Genomic DNA, 20,984 nt, shown 5'->3' on the forward strand with positions numbered 1-20,984 from the left:
ATCGCACCGTATCGTACCGTATCGCACCGTAATGTATCCAACGTGTCGCTTCATATCACATCATATCGTATCACATCGTATTATATCACATCGTATCGTATCTCATTGTATCGTATCCCATCGCACCGTATCTTATCCTATCGCATCGTAACCTATCAATTCGTATCACATCGTAACCTATCAATTCGTATCACATCATATCGTATCACATCATATCGTATCACACCGTATCGTATCACATCATATCGTATCACACCGTATCGTATCACACCGTATCGTATCACACCGTATCGTATCACACCGTATCGTATCACACCGTATCGTATCACACCGTATCGTATCCCATCGCACCGTATCTTATCCTATCACATCGTAACCTATCAATTCGTATCACATCATATTGTATCACATCATATCGTATCACACCATATCGTATCACACTGTATCGTATCACATTGAATCGTATCACATTGAATAAAATCACATTGAATCGTATCCCATTGTATCTAGGGATGGGTACCTTTCACATTTGAACCGATACCCGGTACCTAGGAATCGGTACCGGTACTCAACGGTACCAATTTTCGGTACTCCTGCGTGTGTTTATGTGGTAATAAATTTTAATTTGTTTAATAATAAAATCTCAATTTTTTTTAAATTTAAAGTATTTATTTCATTTAACATGAAATGAACAGAAACAGGATTATATAGGTGATTAGATATATAAGCTGACACGTGCTCGTGGCGTCTAATTGCTCTTTCAGGAGTTTATCATGAACACACGTGAACGCCTGCAGACGGGAAAAAGTCAGTTCTCCGTCTCTCTATAAGAACAGGACACAAAACTTACTTGTTGGGCATTCATGCGCACAGGAACGGTTATAAACAGGGCAGGTAGTCAGAGTGAGAGAGTCCGTCTCAACCATAGACTGTAAATGAAATCTAAACTTTAATCCACCTGCAGTTCTGCCTCGCAGTGAGTGCACGCACACGTCAGCTGCAGAGAGCAGAGCAGAGAGCAGAGACGTCCACCCGATCAGCCTCTGACTATTCTTCAACTCCCTCACAGTCACAAGGATTCGTCTAGGTACTGAAACATGGTACCCTTTGATTTTACGTGAATCGGAACTCGGTAGTACCGACGGAATTCGGTCAGTACCTATAAAAGTACCAAATTCGGTACCCATCCCTAATTGTATCGTATCACATTGAATCGTATCACATCATATCCAATCAAACTGACCTTATCGCATTGACATCTAGATCGGTGTAACTATTTATATCAGAACAACTCTGTACAAAATATTAAGATAAGGGAAATGTTCACATTGACACATCACTCCATCAGCCTGATATTGTCTTTATATTATTTCAGTTAACTTCCTTGTTGTGACGTCCTCCCATTGTCAGTATTTGCAGTCACTTGCTCATCTTAAACCTTACATCAGACTTATCCACCAACATCCCTCCCTGTCAAGAAAAGTTTTCACCATCCAATTCCTACACACTCCCAACCCCCTGAGCTCCCAAATACTGTACCCACTTCCTGGTGGGTACAGGAAGCTTTTGGGGGAAGCTCAGCTTTGGTCTGGCTGCCCCTCTTACCCCCAGATTCTTATGAATTTACAAAGAGCTGTGATAAATAATAAATGTCCTACTCAATTATTGACTGCTCTTTACATCACCAGCCTTTACTGTTCCGTTCCCACCCTGCTTTTCTGAGTTCCATTACCTGTCCTGCGCCGCACTTATTTGCCTGTTCATTTATTCAGGGCCCTTCCTCGCTCCCCTGCGCTCTCCCCTTCGCCCGGGCTGTCAATCCGAGGGCAGGAGTTGAGGCTGGAGCGAGGAAGGAGGTAGGTGGATGGAGAGAAACTTGAGAGATGCAGCGAGACCGTGGCATGCCTATGCTCCCGTGTGTTTCTGTAGCATATGTGCATCTGACTCGTGTGTGCACGGATGTGTCTTGCATATGATTGAGTTTTTGTTTGTTTGTGCACACAGTCTCGCATATGAACCCCCAGCGCGCTTGCCAAAAGTATTTCCGCTCTGTGTGCAAACATGGCCTCACCTCGGCATGCATATAAAAAGAACGCACAGCTATACTCTCCTACACTTCAAACAGGAAAGCCGCATCTAGCTCCACCGCTTGTTAAGGGATGTATGCACAGCCATGTGTGGAAAGACTATTGCACTGCACATGGAGAGAGAGACGGAGAGAGAGGAAGATAATCCTCATTGAAAGTGGAGGAGATGAGAGCCAGGTCCACTCAGCGCTCAGCAGAGATCTTAGAAGATGCCCACACAGTCTCCATAAACAGGAATAAAAGAAAGGAAGAGAGGAAAATACACAAAGCAGAGGGATTGTGGCTGTTTGCTTTGTTTTCTCTCATGCCAATACTCACACATACATGTATAGCAGACTTAAACACTTATATTACTGCCCGGTAATGTTTAACCTACCACATATTCACAATATATGTCAGCGAATATGTAACAAGACAAATATATATAGGTCCTTTAGATCCATTCAATTATATTGCATAGTCTGATTAACAATACGCTAACATGTTCATTTATCAAATTTATGGGCGTGTTCAATTATTTGAAACCTAAAAAAATATGCACAGTTATAAACTGGCATCCATTAAATCCTAATTAAGTTAGGGAGTGCTTTTGTACCAAATATTGAGAGAAGAAATTTTGCAAACTTGGCAGCTGGGACCTCTGTTCAGGCTCTTTTGCCTTCATAAATATGTTAAACATCAGCAAAGAAGCTAATCTTGACAATAAAAGCATTTCATGGTCAAGCTGTATTTATGTAAGGGATAATGTATAGTGAGCAGCATTATAAATCTGTGTCCGGTCACTGTCATTTTTCCTGACTGTTAGGACCAGCCTGAGAAGAAAACTAATGTTTTTGCCACAGTGTCAACAGGCAGGAGGGGAAATGTGCCAGAATACTTTACGCAGACCGATTTGACATGACACATATGATCAGGTTGTCCCTGGAGTAGCATTTGTAGACTTTTTCTGTCCATTTGTAAGCGGGTTTTGACCAATCAGAATCAAGTACTGGGATAGGATGTGTGTGATTGGTCAACTAAACTATTAAACGTCATCACCCTTGCTAGTCAGCACCAGTATTACAAATCAATTTAACAAATTAGTGATATTTTCATTAAAATGTTCCTTGTGTGATCTGGAGGAAGTTGAAAATGAAATGCACTTTTTATTCTACTGTCCATCATATCATGATCTCAGGTGCCTCCTTTTCAACAAAATATCAGAACACTGTCCTGATTTGTTTTGTATGTCATGATGAAGATAGACTTCAGTTCCTGTTTACACACAAAGTGTTCCAGTTTGCTCAGTTTGTGTTAAACGTTGTTCAGCAGCGAAGGAGCACACTCTATGTCTAATTTAGCTGTTGTCACTGTCAAATGTCTGAAGTGTACCACTGTGCTTTTTAATTACTTTAGGTCATTGCTGGACATGTGCAGTATTGTAACTGCTCTTCTTTCTTCTTTTTTTCTTATGTTGTTCCTCCTATTTTGTTTTGTTTTAGTAGTGTCTTGTAAGTCCATATGGGCTGGGCACCTTTTCGGTGCATGACACGATGAATAATAAATAAACTAAACTAAACCAAACTAATTATAGGCTCCAAGTACTGGTCATATATTGTCAAGCTGTAGCAATGCCACCAGCTTGGTAATTGCATCTGCTATAATGCTCAACTACGTAACAAATGGCATCTCATAATGCGGTGCGGTTTGGCAGTATTTAGATTAGGAAATGAAGTGTATCTGGTTTAACTGGCATTTAAGCATTAAAGGTGACATATCACGCTTTTTTCATCAATATATATTGGTCTAAGAGGTCCCCAAAACATGTCTTTAAAGTTTATGCTCAAAAAAACCCTTTGAAATCAGATTTTGGCATGCCTGAAAAGTCCTCTTCTTCAGTCCTCTTCAGAACACTCTGTTTTCCCTCTGATCACGCCCCCTCAGGAAGTGGATGTGCCTCGGCTCTCCAGCACGTTGATCTAATGTTTACATGTTGGCTGAATATACACGGCTGCTCAGAGATCGCGTTACTTCAACCCTCTGAATCTGATCCAGAATCTGATCCTGACGGAGAGGCGCCTATCAGTATGTAGACGTGTGTCTTGGTACACAGCTACGAACATGTAGCTATGTGGCTATGCTAACTAGCGCTAGCACTTACCCATGATAAATAAAAATCATCCACTAGATCTTCAAATCTGCAGACGTGGGGAGTAAAACCGACCTCTGCCAGAAAGGCAGCAGGACCTTTTATGAAGGATTGGTCACAGATTTAGTGTTTCTTGTTGTTTTATTTGTCAGTATGTCGACGTGTGTCTTGGTACACAGCTACAGCTACAGTTATGAACATGTAGCTATGTGGCTATGCTAACTAGCGCTAGCACTTATCCATGGTAAATAAAAATCATCCACTAGATCTTCAAATCTGCAGACGTGGGGAGTAAAACCGACCTTTGTGTTTATTAAGACAGCCTTCAACTAGCATGCCTCCCTCCTAAGCTCCTTGTTACCACACATATGTGCAGGTAATGAAAAACGGGGGAGGGATTCAGTATTATTTTATACAGTCTATGGGCTGAACAAGCTCCGAGCTCTGACTCCGTGACAGACCGGATATTGTTGTTACGTAACAAAAACACGGAAGTCTGAAACGGCCCGTTTCACACACATTTACAGAAAGGTGGAGAAATCAAAACAGGGGCAGAATGGATTTTTTTCATTCTCGGGGGGTTTGTAGACATGCCAGGGACACATATTTCAGGTAGAGAACCATTAAAAAGTCAATTTTGCATGATATGTCACCTTTAAACCAGAGCAATGTTTGATTAGCACAGGCATGCAAAAGTTCATCTGCAAGGAGGACTGAAGAGTGGTGGTGCTAGTTCTGCTTATGTTATCATACTCGTCAAACCAATTTGAGAATGTTTACCCTCTGAATGTGTGATCCAGTGTTTTTGTTTTTATTAAAGAACGAGGAATAACCACTGGAAAAAAAATACAAATGCTTTAACATTCAGCTCACTGTTTTGGTATTAAAGCCATTGTTTTTTGCTTAGTCTCATTTCCCCCCATTAGTCACTGATAGTGAAAAAAAATGTAAGGATAAAAAATAAACATGAAACCACTAGCCATTTGCTAGTGAAACAGCAGAGTTTTTAGCCATACAGAATACAGTAAAATGTCCCTAATGTGTTGGTGGAGACCAAATCAAAGCTAAAAATAACTTATTTTTCTTTAAATGGACAAAAATAGGCCTCCAAAATAGAATATAGTTTTTTTAATATATTACCAGGCAACTATACATGAATTTGTTCTCTCTAAAGCACTATTAAGGTATGCTGACTTATTACTCTATAGTTCCGATGTGACCAAAGAAATCGATAAATGAAGGCTTAAGGATAAAAGGAAACAAAAACCATCTACAGGGTGTTAAAACGTGAAATTATGTCAAGGGAAATATGCACAACTGTTTATGCAGCTTTCCTCCCACTCCGTGTCCTCCTGAGTTTATACTTCTGCCATTATTTTCTTCCCAAACATTTTCTTGTTCCCCCTACTTATTCTCTACGTCTCTTTCACACCCTCCTTCCTGTCATCTCGAACAAAACCAACAGGCTTGTGGAAAGCATCAGAATACAAATCATCAACATTTCTTAGACCATCTCCTCTCTTGTAGCGTATTTGTCTGCATCCCCTCCACACCTTCTTGTCCACAACGTTTTCCATCAACCTCTGCCTGGTCTCTTCCTGCCAAACTCTCCTTTCCTCTCGCTTTCTTCTCCCCACATCGCTGCCACAACTCTCCGCATCATTCCCTCCCTCCTTCCCCTCTTTTTTTTTTTCTTCTTGTTCTTCTCTCCCCTTGCTTTCCTGCCTGCCTTCCTTCCTCCTTCCATCTCTCCTCTCTCAAGCTGACAGTACCTGAGGGAAGAGGCCACCTGCGGACCAAGTGGAGAATCAGCCGACAGCTGTGTGCACACTCTCTCCGGTGGCCTTCAATTATTCACTCACTCCGGCCTCCCCTCCTTTTTTTCCCCTCTCTCCATCTTCACTCTGCCCTTTTCATCTCCCCCTGCCGTCTCTACCTCTCTGTTACTTTTTTTTTCCAAACACAGATTGCGTGTCTTCCTCTCTCCATCCCTTCGTTTAAGCCCTTGTTTCTCCTTTCCCTTCTTTAAAATGTCCCTCCCGGATGCCTTGGGCTCTCTCGCACACCACCCTGACCATCACTCCACCATTTTCTCACCCCATCCTCACCTCCACTTCACTAACCCACTCCTTCTTTCCCTCTGTCTCTTCACGTCTCTCTCTTTCTCGTGTGTTTCCCCCTAAGATTGATGACTCTCCGCCACGAGGCGAGTGGGCCTGTTTAAAGATGCATGAGGTGATGAGGCCAAGTTTTCTCCTACTTCTCCCCCTCTCTCTCTCTGTCTCTCTGTCTCTCTTTCTCTCTCTTCTCCTTCCAACTCTTTCTTTCTGACAGCAGCAGCCACCTCAGTGAGAGGCTTCCCACCCATCCCAAGGGGTCAGAGGGCATCCCAAAATCAGACAGCCTTCTCGTCAGGATGGCTGAGCGTGACGTTTGACGATTAGCTCGCAGACAGTGTGATGAATGACGCAGCTGAGAAGCTGCACCTCATAAACGGACCAAAAAAAGCTGGCAGTCGTGGATATGATGATGTACTGATGTGGGAGAGAGAGGGGGTCATTGGTGCTCTGTGTGAAGACAGTGGAAACTAAGTTTAAAAAGGAAGTTCATTGCTGCATTACAGTTAAACTAATGCACCAGTAAGTTTCTACCTGAGGTTTTTAACTTCTCTTATTCCAAGAGCAGTGCAACAAAGCTAACTAAACACAGTAATGTTGTACAGTTCCAGCCTTATCAGAGTGAGTATAACCTTAAACCTCCCATACTATATACAGTACAAAGAGCTGTGTAGGGACTTACCTTTAAGCTCTTAGAAATTACTACCTTGTCACAAAGCACTGTGAGGAGTTTTTCACTGATTTAGAAATAGTCCTGCTCTTTGATGCCTTTTCATTCCCTACGCAGTAAAGTGAGATTATCATGGAAAGACCGGGTATTACTTTTCACTGAATTTTAGCGCCTTTTTCTTTTGGGTAGGATTTTCCATGAAAAAAGTAGAGTGGGTCGTCAGCACTCACCCGGATGTATGTTTGTTAAGAACTCTACTGGTAAAGTTTGACAGTGAGAAGTTAGTTAGCCAACAGCAGGGTGTTTTTCTTTCTTTGGATAATTTTCTTTTGACGTATTGTTTCGTACTCATGGCTTATACTGGAGCAGGAATAAGACGCACGTTTTCTGTTGAAGTACTGTTTTAGATGTAGGAACTCCACAACCAGGGCTTTGCTCAGTAAAAGAGCAAAACGGCTATGAGTAGGATTTAATGCAGTGTTGCCAACTCCTCACTGAGGAAAGTAGCTATTGGCTGTCCTAAAAGCTGCTAGAAGTCGCTAAATGACGTCATCACTTAATTTGCATTATCTGAATTGTAATAGTCGCTGTCAGAGAGACTTGTAACGTCGAGGGAGAGACAAAAAGAGGTTTAAAAACACCCTCAATATGTTCATAATTACACTTAGGAACCTACAACAATTCTAAGTGGAAAATAAAAATGTTCAACCATAACATTTTCAAGATATTTATTGTATACAATCTACATTAACTATCTAAATGCACCAAAAAGAGACAGTAGGCAGGATCTGACAGCTGTGTCTTCGTACATGCGTGATACATTTGCAGTCTGGATGCAGGGGGAGAACGCCTCCTGCTCTGAATGCAACTAGGAGGGACTCACAGCAGCATCCACTGCCCGTTGAGTAGAGTTAGAACTATACATGCTTTCACGTCAGTCTCCAAAAGTCGCTAGATTTGTCGCTTTTTAAAAAAAGAGTCGCTAGATGGGTCTAAAAACTCGCTAAATATAGCGACAAAGTCACTAAGTTGGCAACAGTGGTTTAATGTTGATGCTTGGGCTGTGACAGGTAACATCGAACCAACATCGAACATCTGGCCAACTTTTGTAAGCTAACTGACAGCAAAGTTTAATAGTTAGGTTACAGTTTACAATATTACAGAGCTACAAAATCAATGCATTACATCATCACTCTGCATACTGCAAAAAGTTGTTTTGAACAAAGTAGAGTAGTATTAAAAAGATCTGTACACCGTCTGCCTCACTGAAATTAAAACCCAACGCATTCACTTCAATCTCCTCCTCCTGACCTACAAAGCCCTCCATCACCTGGCCCCCTCCTATCTCACTGACCTGCTTCACCCTCACAACCCCTCCCGTTGTCTCTGCTCCTCCAATGAAAACCTCCTCTCCCCACCCTGTAGGACCAAGCACCAAACCTGGGGTGACAGGGCTTACTCCATTGCTGACCCCACCCTCTGGAACTCCCTCCCCAAACACATACGCAACTCAAACATTCAAATCCCAGCTCAAAACACACCTTTTCAGAACTGCTTTTAACTGATAATGTTTTTATATCCACTGTTTCTATTTTGTTTCTTTTATTCTGTATTTTAATGTGTGTTATTTGTGAAGTGTCTTTGAGTTTTTTGAAAAGCGCTATATAAATAAAATATATTATTATTATTACTATCATTCATTGATTTGCTCCCCCCCCCAAAAAAAGCATGCGTTTGCAACACTACATGAAAACTCCTTACAGTGCCTTTAAACAGCTAATATTTTGATTATAGTAAGAGTAGAAGTTTTAATTTCAGTCCACTCCCATGTTGATTGTCAAAGGCACCTTTCCATACTCAGCATGTACAAGGGCTTCTTTATATTGGCTCCATTCCACACCTAAAAATGCAATTTAATATTACAACTGCAGTATTTCTAAATTCATGCAGGTAAAATTACTTTGTTTACAGTGAAAAGTGCCTAAGAATCTTTATTTTATCATTTAGGTATTTTTAGCATCTTTTAGCCTTGTTTTGGGGTTTTTTGGCACTCAGTTTTGGGTTCAGTCTCACCGCTCTCAGGTGGCTCAACTGTTGGTTCCTATCACCACCCTACTCCCTCTCCATGTAAAGCTTGTGTTGTATCTAACATGTTAGCAGATGATTAAGTTTTTCTTTTTGTACTTTATTGCTTTTGTCATTTTTGTATGTTTTTTTAGAGGCATCAGTATCAGTTTCAGTCTGTTTCTCAGCCAGTTAAAACCTCCTCATAGTGCCTTTAAGTCATTACATTTAAAGGTGACATATGCAAAATTGACTTTTTAATGGTTCTTTACCTGAAATATGTGTCCCTGGCATGTCTACAAACCCCCCGAGAATGAAAAAAATCCATTCTGCCCCTGTTTTGATTTCTACACCTTTCTGTAAATGTGTCTAAAACGAGCCGTTTCAGACTTCCGTGTTTTTGTTACGTAACAACAATATCCGGTCTGTCACGGAGTCAGAGCTCGGAGCTTGTTCAGCCCATAGACTGTATAAAATAATACTGAATCCCTCCTCCGTTTTTCATTCCCTGCACACACGTGTGCTAACAAGGAGCTTAGGAGGGAGGCATGCTAGTTGTAGGCTGTCTTAATAAACACAAAGGTCGGTTTTACTCCCCACGTCTGCAGATTTGAAGATCTAGTGGATGATTTTTATTTATCATGGATAAGTGCTAGCGCTAGTTAGCATAGCCACATAGCTACATGTTCGTAACTGTGTAACAAGACACATGTCGACATACTGATAAATAAAACAACAAGAAACACTAAATCTGTGACCAATCCTTCAGAAAGGTCCTGCTACAGGCGCATCTCCGTCAGGATCAGATTCTGGATCAGATTCGGAGGGTTGAAGTAACGCGATCTCTGGGCAGCCGTGTATATTCAGCCAACATGTAAACATTAGATCAACGTGCCGGAGAGCCGAGGGCAAATCCGCTTCCTGAGGGGGCGTGGTCAGAGGGAAAACAGAGTGTTCTGAGGAGGACTGAAGAAGAGGGCTTTTCAGGCATGCCAAAATCTGATTTCAAAGTGTTTTTTTGAGCATAAACTTTAAAGACATGTTTTGGGGACCTCTTAGACCAATATATATTGATGAAAAAAGCGTGATATGTCACCTTTAAGTCAAACCAGCTTGTATAGAATGAATTCACTACAGTGAAAAATTGCGGTAAAAGATTAAACAAATTTCTACCATTAAGCTGTTTTTTCTGCATCTTTTGGATAAGTTTATATGTTTTTTTTATACTCATATTCAGTGTGAGTTTTACTTTTGTGAAACGTGTCATTCAGTACGTTTGAATTAAATTATGTTGTATAAAAAGAGTTGGAGTAAGCGTAAGTAAACCACTGCCAAACTGCACTTTTATAAAGAAAGACCTCTGGCTGAATAGTAGCAAAACATTGAGTAATAAATGAGTAGTTGCACTCATTAGAAACAATAAGGACATGATCAGTATATATAATAAGCAGGTCAAATATTGATCAATCTTTCCCAAGCCTGACAGATATCAATATGTCAACAACTTGCACTGAGGTTTCAAAGATCTGGTCGATAAAGACCTTTTCAGTTCAACATGTTCTCAGATATTCTCATTGTATTCTACAAAAGAAGAAGTCAAAGGTTCTCAACGCTCATAACCACGCAAATCTCAGTTTCTCCGATCTCACTCATCCACACGAATCAAAGATCAGCAGACATCTGACCTCAGAAACAAACCCTCGATTAGTGAACGAGCAGTTTGACCTGAGCCACCTAATAGACTGCCATCAAGCAGGCAGGAGGTAAGGAGTGGAAAGTGTCTCTTTCCCCTCTCATTAAGGCCGACACAGACAAAGCTTCCAGCCCGAAGACGATAAGAAGAGACAACTCTTTTGTCTGACAGAGGGATGAAGTGAGGGGGGATAAACGAGACTATTAAAGGACAGTTCCAGGGAGATTTCTTACACGTTCTGCCCCTTTAGGCTGGCTTCATAACAAAGGTTCAGACAGGGACATGGGGTCATTACTGCCTTTGAGACTTCCCTTAGCACCAATGTATGAACATTTCATCTAGCCTGCAAGAAGAAACGCTTTCTTATCCACCCAGTGTTTGTCGTGTTTTTCAACAAGTACATGGTAAATATATGTAACAAGAGAAAACATCCAGCGCCTCTTTTATAAAAGTAGTCTTTTGATGTCATTTAAGTGCAGAGCAGCTGAATTGGTCGGCTTTACAGTTACTGGTAAAATGTTTTTGGAAGGAAAAGCTAAACATGTCCATAATTTCGCTTTTAGCTAGCTTTAGAGGTATAATAGCTGCTTTCCATTTATGAATGTAACGCCAAAATAAGCTAGCTAGCATTTTATGTACAACTCAGTTCTCAGTGTGGTGTCAAGTAAGAAAATTAACAATACAATTTTCAAAAAGTATCCTTTAGCACAGATTTACTATTGCTAGATATCATATTAGCCAGTATTTTAGCATGTAAATTCCCTCAAAAACACAACATGAGCTTAAGGCTGGGTAGGCTAATTGCAAAATTTGTTCATATGCCCACATAGCAAACTTGGTCTGGCCCGGTTCTGACCCACACAATACACTTAGACTCGGCCAACATGACGGCCCTTAAGTGGTCCAGATATAGTTTGCCAGAGATGGCCCACACATGCCCACGCACCATATCTGGGCCACTTAAGGGCCATCATTCTTTGCGGTATGTTGGACAAGTCTAAGTGTATTGTGTGGGCCAGAACCGGGCCAGACCAAGTTTGCTATGTGGGCATTGTACAAGAGCATCTCAACAAAGTTGTTCCAAAATGGAACAAATATGTTCCAAGACTTTTTATATTATCAGCTGGAAGATTATGGCCTTGAGCTAAAAATGTTTTTAAAGTGTATCCCAAAATTTCAGAATATTGAATTTTGAATTACTTCATTATTTTTTTATCATGGAAAAAATAATAATTTGACACAGTTTTCTAGTTTTTTGCACACAACCCCCCACACCCTACCTCACCTGAATGCTAACACAATCTACCGAAGGTTATGGCAGCAATCAAAGTTACATTTTTACTCAGTTGTCATATTAACATTGTGTGATTTCTGTCTTCTAAATGGATACCAAAGACATGAGCTAGCATAAACATGTCCTTTCTGTTCTGAAGCTCCTAAAAGGAACTTTTGGTCTGCATTGATTTTGGCGCCCTCTGTGGACAAAGAGGTTCCCTTCATCTCTTTGCCCATAATCTCCTGTACAAGGAAGTCAATGCAACATCAAAGAGATCCATTATTACCCTGAAAAACATTACTGATGTGGTTGGGTCTTACATTTTTCAAAATTGTATAGGAACTATTGTCATAAAAATTCTACCTTCAAGGCCTTGATATAATATTAAAAGCAAATATTACCAAAATGCAGAGCTGTTGTTTAAATATTGAAGTAATAAAGCGATTCTGACTGATGTAAAACCTCAAATCAAACTGAAATGCCCTTAAAGAGAAAGCAGCAGGAAAAAGATACGGCAGAGACACATGACTGTGAGGACAGACGGATAGACATAAAGAGAGAGAGAGAGAGGTGAGACAGAGGATTACCACAGAGGCATTTGAAGGGGGCGAGGCGAGTATGACAGAGACTGGAGAGAGCGAGAGAGAGAGAGAGAGAGAGAAACAGGAATGGAGAAGGGAGAGAGAAAGGCGAGAGAGAAAAACAAGGCTAGACAGGGAATCAGACGGTCAGAGCCAGAGACAGAGGCAGACTGACAAGCAGAGAGAAATAAGAGAACGAGAGGCTTAAATATGACCGCAAAAAGCAGAACAAAAGAGAAAAAAGCAAAGGATGCACTTTTTGTACCTTCTCTTTCAGCCCGGAATATGAACGTCCGCAGGGATGTGACCAACTCGAACTTGTTGTCGCCCAGTCCTCGCACCTGTCTGATAGCACTTGCCAGGATCATACCTTTGGAGTACATCTCCTAAACACAGAGAAAAACACCAATACATGACACACAGGCAGGCAGCTTCTTGCATGCTAATAATGATGGCTGCCGCTTAGTCCTGTTATCTGGATCTGAAGACACACAATTACTGTTTTGCAGGGCTTTGTGTGCATAAATAGATGCGTAATTCTGTGTTGGATTACCGTCACATTCAAATTTAAACACTGCTGACAGACATCCTTGTCAATCTAGAGCCATAACCCGTCAATACAGCGTCAAATTCATCTGCAGAAATAGCTTCCTTGTTCTCTTTTAAGCAGTAACTTTGATAACAGCACTCAGCTCATGGACGAGAAGCATTCAAATCTGCAGAGAAAGAACCATGACACCCATACTCTGTGTTTTTAAATCCAGCTCTTATGGTGCACTGATGCTATTTTTGATTCTAATGCAAGTAAGTCAAATTATAGGCTTGAATTTTGTGTGAGTTGAAATAAAGGAGCAGGAAATGTCCCAAAAAAGTGAATTACGTGGCATGAAAGAAGCCCAAAAACAAGAATAAACACAGAGCGGTGTCATCTGGGTGTTAGGAGACATCACAAAACGAATCTACAAGCTAAAAAAAAACAAAACTTCTCAAATATTTAAAAAGAAGCAAGGCACGCTGTATGGGGGATTTGGGTAAAGCACAGGAAGTGCTTGTAGGGTAAAGTGGGATTGGGCTGTGTGTGTATTGTTTCATTACCCCCCATGTTACCCCCCTCTCTCCTGCAGCGCTACTGGAGGCATCCAAATAAGGAGGATGACGCACTGGAGGCTTCATGACCCCCTTTTTACAGTCCCCCCTGACAATGGCAATTAAAGTAGTGGGTCACTGTCAATATACAAAAAAAAAAAGAAGAGAGACAGAAAGGCCAGAAAAGAAAGGAATCAAATGTCAATATTATCGCTGCTAAAGAAGCAAGTACAGAGTGGTACCAGTGTCTGATCAGTATTCAAACAGAAATGTGGAGGATATAACAGAGAAATGCCCTTAAAGCTGGAAAAAGAAGCTCAGACTGTAATGTTCCCGCAATAGAGAGAACCAGAGGATGGTACATTATGCTTCTGTGGTGGCGTGAAAATCACTGGGTTATAAAAAAGGCAGAAAAAAAGGGTCGCTGCAGACATTGCATTATTCATGTCGATAATGTCATTATGATTGCAAAGTATGAAAGAAAAAGAGAAAAACTCTTTTTCTCCCTGTCGCTCTTCAACTGGCTTGACCTGGAATTTGATTCTGTGCATTTCTGTGCACACTGTAAAGCTTGTGTTGATTTGTCTGCACATTCCTTTATGCTTTCTCTTAGTCGTATATATCCAAACACAGAAGCCTGAAATTGTTCTCTGCGTCACAGCAGCTTCTGCTGCAATCATAAAATTAAAGACAAGATGTGAAGATACACTTACAAGGCAGTACAATAACGGAGCAGGGAATTAAATGCCCTTTGTTGTTCTCTATTTATGGAATTATGCTGTTTATCTATTTCTAAGATTGGCTGTTTTTCTAAAGAGTACTTATGGAGTAAATCTGGAGCCTCCTGTCTATCATTTGATGGTAATAATTTTGAAGTTTTTCTAATTCTGGTACCTGCACTGATACTGGTACTAGTATAGATACCAATATTGGTCCCCATTGCTGATTACAATGCTGCATCAGGTATCAAGTATTGGTTATCGAGTATTAGGTATCAGACACCAGGTATTGGTTATGAGGTATCAGGGATCGGCCATTGAGTATTGGGTACCAGGTATCAGGTATCAGGTATCAGGTATCAAGTATCGGGTATGAGGTATCAGGTATCAGGTATCAGGTATCAAGTATCGGGTATGAGGTATGAGGTATCAGGTATGAGGTATCAGGTATCGGGTATGAGGTATCAGGTATCAGGTATCAAGTATCGGGTATGAGGTATCAGGTATCAGGAATCAGGTATCGAGTATCAGCTAACACGTGTATCAGCTAACACGTGTAAGGTATCAGGTATCGGGTATCGGGTATCAGGTATCGGGCATCAGGTATATGGTGTCAGTCATTGAGAATTGGGTACCAGGTATTGGGTATCTAAGGGAATAGGGAATTGGGTGTCAGTGACTGGATACCATATATTGGGTACCAGCTATTGGGGTATCAGGTTTTGGGTATCAGGCATCAGGTTTTGGTTATCAGGTATCTGGTAATGTGTATAAGGGATCAGGGATCAGTTATTATGTGTCAGGTACCATGCATTGGGTATCAAGTATTGAGTATTGAGTATCAGGTGAAAGATACCACTTATCAGAAATTGTGTGTCAGGTATTGGGTATCTGGTTTCAGACACTGGGTATGGGGTATCAGGTATGAGGTGTTGGTGGTCAGGTATTGGTGAAGACCGCAGTCAATGCATTGATCCAATACCAGTGCAATTGTGGGGCCAACAGACTGTTGTGTCAGTCTAAGCTACTTAAATGTAGTCATCAATATTATGTACACATTTTCGAACTACTCTTGTATTGAAGTGGTACTCAGTGTCTTCCAATACTTAAGTCAAAGATTTGCAAATTGTATCCAAAAAATAAAAATGTACAAGAATATTTGAATAGCTTGTTCTCCTTTTCCAAAATATAACTTGGGTCAGAGACAATGTTCATGCCAAGCTTAGGCTTAGAGTTTCTCAAGTATTCAGTCACCGTGAACAGGCCTTAATTTGTTGGAGCGCTCAGAAGCACTTGTACTCTGTTGTGTTACAGTGCTGTAGGATTGTCATTGTCACAAATAGTTGTTGTCAAGTTGCTAAATTTGTGAGCAACGTAATGTTGCAAAGTAAACTGTGGGCCAAGAGTTTTTGGAATAGCTGCCTGCAGAGGCCAACAACAAAGCAGTTCATCAAAACAGTGTTTTGCAGGTCAGAAAACCAAAACAAAAGCTGAAAGGCACTAAAAACTGACAGCAGAGTTGGGAAAATTCACTTTAGTTTTCAACTACTGGTCCCCCTTAACAAATCTGGCACAAAAAAAGGAAGATTGCATTAACTCTTTAATACGATTTAAAATAAATGTAAGCTCTGATGAGGTACTTTTGGTTTTTGTTAATCTATGTTCCCTGTTGTGGACAATATTGTCACTGCGTATTTTCTTCTGAGCATGAATAAGCAGGGTTTTTTTGGGGGGGGGGGCAAAAAATACTTGTTCTGATTTATTTGGAGAATCAAGTACTGTATGTGTATATTTTCAAGATCTTTGCTGTGACAACTGTTTAGAAAAAGCTGTTTTGGCTGCATGGTACTCACCTCACTTCCTATGACACCTACCCTACAGCAGTGGTTTTAGATGTTAAGAAAAGCTATTTACAAACAGTCAATCTTCTACCAGATAGTCTTTTTATCAAAACAACAAAACAAGGCTGTTGTAGGTCTACAGGTTTTACTTTTTTTTTTTTAAATAAACCTTTTTTTAATCTTTAGTGCCTTTTTGTCACTGCTCTAAACCACACAAGCATCACCAGAATACTTTTAAATGCGTCGATTTGGTGGATAAGAATGACAGTCATCTGCATATAAGGTAAACTGAACTCCTACAGTCCTGGGAGGCCCCATCATAAAACAAAGTACATAAAGAAAGCAAGCAAAAAAAAGGATAAATCAAGGATGAAAAATCAAGTGAACTTCTGACTCCATTTTGCCATTCTTAATTAAGCTGATGACCTTGCACATCCTCAAAAGCCTATTTCTAGAGACTGTATGTCCAAAAATATACCAGCCAGTGCAGTCAGTCAGGGAGTGGAGGCGGGGGGAGGGAGGGATGGATGGATGGGGGGAGGCATGAAATACTAAAAAAGAGAAGAGCAATTAGGTTTGTGTGAAAGGCCAAGGAGAGGAAAGAAAATGGAAAAGAGTGTGGGGACAATGGAGTGAAAAAGAGGCAACAGAGGAATTCAGCAATCAAAAAGAGGGAGATACGCAGCGAGAGAAGAGGGAGGGGAGTGGGAAACGACAGACATCATGTAGAAATGGAGATGCCTAAGAGGGTCAGGGAGGGGTCTTTCTTGTATAAAAGCAGGTTGTTAACAATGGCGAGGAGTGGCTCAACCTAATTACCGACAGACATCCTTGCGTGCAATTCGCATTGGGAGTTTCACAGCGATATCTTGCTTTTTTTTCTCCTTGCTCTAAATTTAGACAGAAGTTAGAGGAAGGTGAGGAAAGGAGAAACAAAATGTGCACGTGTGTGTGTTCGTGGATGAATTAGCTTGGTGGCTGTGTTGCTGATAATTACACTCCAGTATGGGTAATTAATTGTTTTAATTCTAGTTTTGGGGTCACGCAGGAGAGGGTTGTTTAATTGCGAGTCGTGCATCTGTAAATACTCTGACAGCGGAGTCGGCAGGATGGGGGGATGATGAAAAGAAAAGAAGCGGTCAGCGGTAGAGACATGACGCCCACACTCACACACACACACACACACACACACACACACACACACACACACACGCAATGTTTATAGACTAATCTCAAGAGGATGGACTGCCAAGGATGCAATGAGGCCTAACTATCTCTCCTTCTCCAATAACAGACACACCTGACTTGCCTCCCTCCGGCCTCTTCCCCTCACCTCCCTCCCACGTCCTCTCGTTCCTCCCGTATCACCATTCTGCCCTCCCAGCATTTGTCACTCATCGTCTATCCTACGTGAATAACCATGTTTCTCTCTTTTCTTTTTCAAAAACAACCCAGCTCAACTTCAGGAAACAATTAAGACAGAGCAATGGAGCTAAAGCCCACAATAATGGAGGCACCGTGTGGAGGGAGAAAGGAGAAGAGGGTGGGGGGAGAGTTTTACCACCAGCATGGAGTTAAGGGTTCAAGCATCTCCAGTGGGAGTTTTTACAATGGAGGCATGAGGACACCAACTGGTTTGAAGTGGGAACTGCACCTTTAAGAGAATGCTCTTGGGCAAAAATGTATCCTTACTCAGTGTTTCCCCAAAGCGGGCTGCCTCCAGGATTTAAAAGATGTTCCTTCTAGGCAGAGCTGTTTTGAAGGAAGTCCAAGTATGATTTAAGAACTTATAAAGTTATTCTGTTGATGATCAACTGATATGTGACATGCCTAAATGGCACATTTCAGTTTAATAGCCCTTCCTGAGGGCGTTTAACTATAATAGTGAGAAATCAACTTACTTGACCTGAAAACTCTCTTCTCTCCCTTGCACAATGAAATGGCTCGTGATGATTCCCATGTACAGTGGATTCATTTCCCTTCAGGGGAGTCAGATTTCTTTCTCTTTTTTTGCACTGAGCAGCTCATTTTAAAACATACATATCAAATACAGCATAGCAATACAATCACAAAGCAAAGGGCTGAAGGCCTTTCAATGTACTTCGGGTCTGAAGGCCTTTCAATGTACTTCAGGTCTTGGATTAGATTCCATGTTTAATCTAGAATGGCTGGTGTACAAAAGAGAGCTTCTGTCGAACCTCATCGAAACGTAATTTTGTAGGTCTGATTTGACAGTAATAATTTCAGAGTTGTCCTTTCCTATTACTGATCCTAACAATGGTACCAATATTCTGCACTAGATGGGATACTGTCATGACTAGGATATGGGGAATTGGGTATAGGGTATGATGAATAAGATATGGGATATGAAGAAGGGGGTATAGGAAATTGGATATTGGGTAAGGGGTATGGGATATAAGGTATAGGATGTGGGATAATGGGGTATGAAGTGTGCGATATACAATGGGGGTACTGGAGATGGGATTGGGAAATTGGGTATAGGGAAAGGGAATGGGGAATGGGGTAAGGGTATGGGGTATGAAGTGTGGGATATGAGGAAGGGGGTATGGGGAAAGGGGAAAGGGTATGGGGCACAGGGTATGAGATATGGGGTGTAGGTTTTATGGCATTAAGCAAGGGATATAGAGTACAGGATGTGAGATAGGGTGTGATAAATAAGATATGGGATATGAAGAAGGAGGTATAGGAAATTGGATGTTGGGTAGGGGGTATGGGATATAAGGTATGGGATGTGGGATAATGGGGTATGAAGTGTCGGATATACAATGGGGGTACTGGATATTGAAATGGGAAGTTGGGTATATGGGATATTGGGTATGGGGAATGGGGTATAGGGAAAGGGAATGGGGTAAGGGTATGGGGTATGGGGAACAGTGTATGATATATGGGGTATAGGTTTTATGGCATTAAGCAAGGGATATGGAGTACAGGATGTGAGATAATGGGGAATAGGGTATGGGGCATGGGGTATAGTGTGTTTTGGGAATTGGGCATTGGCAAGGCCTGATTCAGTACCATCATCAATAAGCGCTACAAAATAACTTTGTTCCAGGTAAAGCACTGTTTGAAAGTACATTTTTGTGACACTTGTAGAAAGTTTTCTTCATTGATTTCAGTGTTTGAAAGAGGTCAAAATGTTAGACTTTTATAAATCTCCATTATTTTTTTCTGTCACTGAACTGATATTGTCTCTGGTACATGCACCAGGCAAAAAGTGGTATCAAAGCTGTCCTATTTTTTGTCTTACACTCAAAATGAACATATTATTTCCCTATTAAGTTTATATGTTAAATGCATGATGTCTTATTTAACTTCATTATTATATTCCTGGTATTAACTCTCTATTAACTGCAGTCCTACCAAGTTTCACCTCAAACACTCCTGATTGAAGTATCTGGCACTTTACCTGCAAGGTGTTAGCTTGTAGCTTAATGTGTTAGTCTGTTGGTGCTTGGGAGGTAATGCAGGATGAATTAAAATAATAAAGGTGCAGATCAGAAAAGTTTAACAATGAGCTAAAATACACAAATTGGCATTCTTTCTAACACTAGCTTGTTTTCATCCTTTTTCAAGTACATTAGTAAATAAAGTTTTATGTGAGGGGTAATCATTTGGTCACTTTTTGGGTGGAAACTATTGAATAGTACAGCTTCAGGGAAATTTTGTACTAATATTTTAGATGTTTTTTCCCCTTTAAATTTAAAAGGGATCAATATCCCACTTGAGGAAGAGCACTTATGTAAATTAAGATCATTTCTAATCTCAAATGCTTCTTGTATTATCAACCTGTGCATGTTAAATAGTGCTGTGTAGTGTGGAATATTATAAATACCTGCAAATGCTTTAAAATATAAGAGATTTCACAGCATTTGAAAAAAGGTATTGCACTCTCTGGGCACAATAATTGTAGTTAGAATGAAAGGCAGCTAAATTTACATGAAAAAGTGAAACACTCTGGGTGTTACAGTAAGCATCAGCTCAGGCGTCTTGGGGAGAACACAGGAGGGAGTAAGTAGAGGAGATTTGAGGCTTGGCAGGAGAGACAGACAGACAGACAATCAGTCAGACTGATGGACTCAAAGACTGATCCCCGATCCTAAAACCTCATCTCCCCTTTGGCCTCCCATTCAGCCTCACCCACTCCTCCCCCCTCTCTTCTCATTCCTTCATCCCTTCCAGCCAGCCTCCTTGCTTCCTCCTCTCGCTCCCCTGAAGCCAGGCTTTGGACTGTTTTTACAAAGCACACTCACACACACACTCGCAGACACACACACACACACACACAAGAGACCACATTGGACCCCGAAGACTACATCTCAGGACCAAAGCGTTCTCCCGAGTCAATCCCCGGTGTTGACGAAATCAAGCGAAAGGAGTGATTGATGAGACGGATTGGATGTAGCGCTGCAAAGAGGGAGAAGTGAGACCAAGGATCTTGCTACTCTCCCACGCCACCTCCGCTAGCCCGATGATGACATCACGGCGGCCAGAGACCTTCAAGCTGCGACGGCGATTAAGTGCGATTAGTTCTGTCTGGGGCTGACAGATCCCAGGGGATTGTCAACTACAAGAGATTTTTTAGGTGCTGAAAGTTTGAGTAAAAGAACAAGCATGGGAATGTTTCAGTGTGTAGGGTTTCTATTTTTACGTATGCGTAGTAAAGCCGGAAAAGGCCATACCTATATACAATAAGTCCTGTTT

The 20,984-nt window shown here is 41.2% G+C and overlaps 1 protein-coding gene across 1 annotated transcript in view; it reads right to left on the reverse strand.

The window, feature by feature from the left end:
- zmp:0000000660 (arf-GAP with Rho-GAP domain, ANK repeat and PH domain-containing protein 2) overlaps window positions 1-20,984 on the reverse strand; it is a 209,934-nt gene that overhangs the window by 161,562 nt on the left and 27,388 nt on the right. Inside the window, 1 exon segment of the mRNA XM_034676822.1 lies at window positions 12,882-13,002. Within this exon segment, the coding sequence (XP_034532713.1) occupies window positions 12,882-13,002 (121 nt within the window).

The sequence above is a fragment of the Notolabrus celidotus genome, chromosome 23 (genome assembly GCF_009762535.1).
Source record: "Notolabrus celidotus isolate fNotCel1 chromosome 23, fNotCel1.pri, whole genome shotgun sequence".
Taxonomy (NCBI): Eukaryota; Metazoa; Chordata; class Actinopteri; order Labriformes; family Labridae; genus Notolabrus; species Notolabrus celidotus.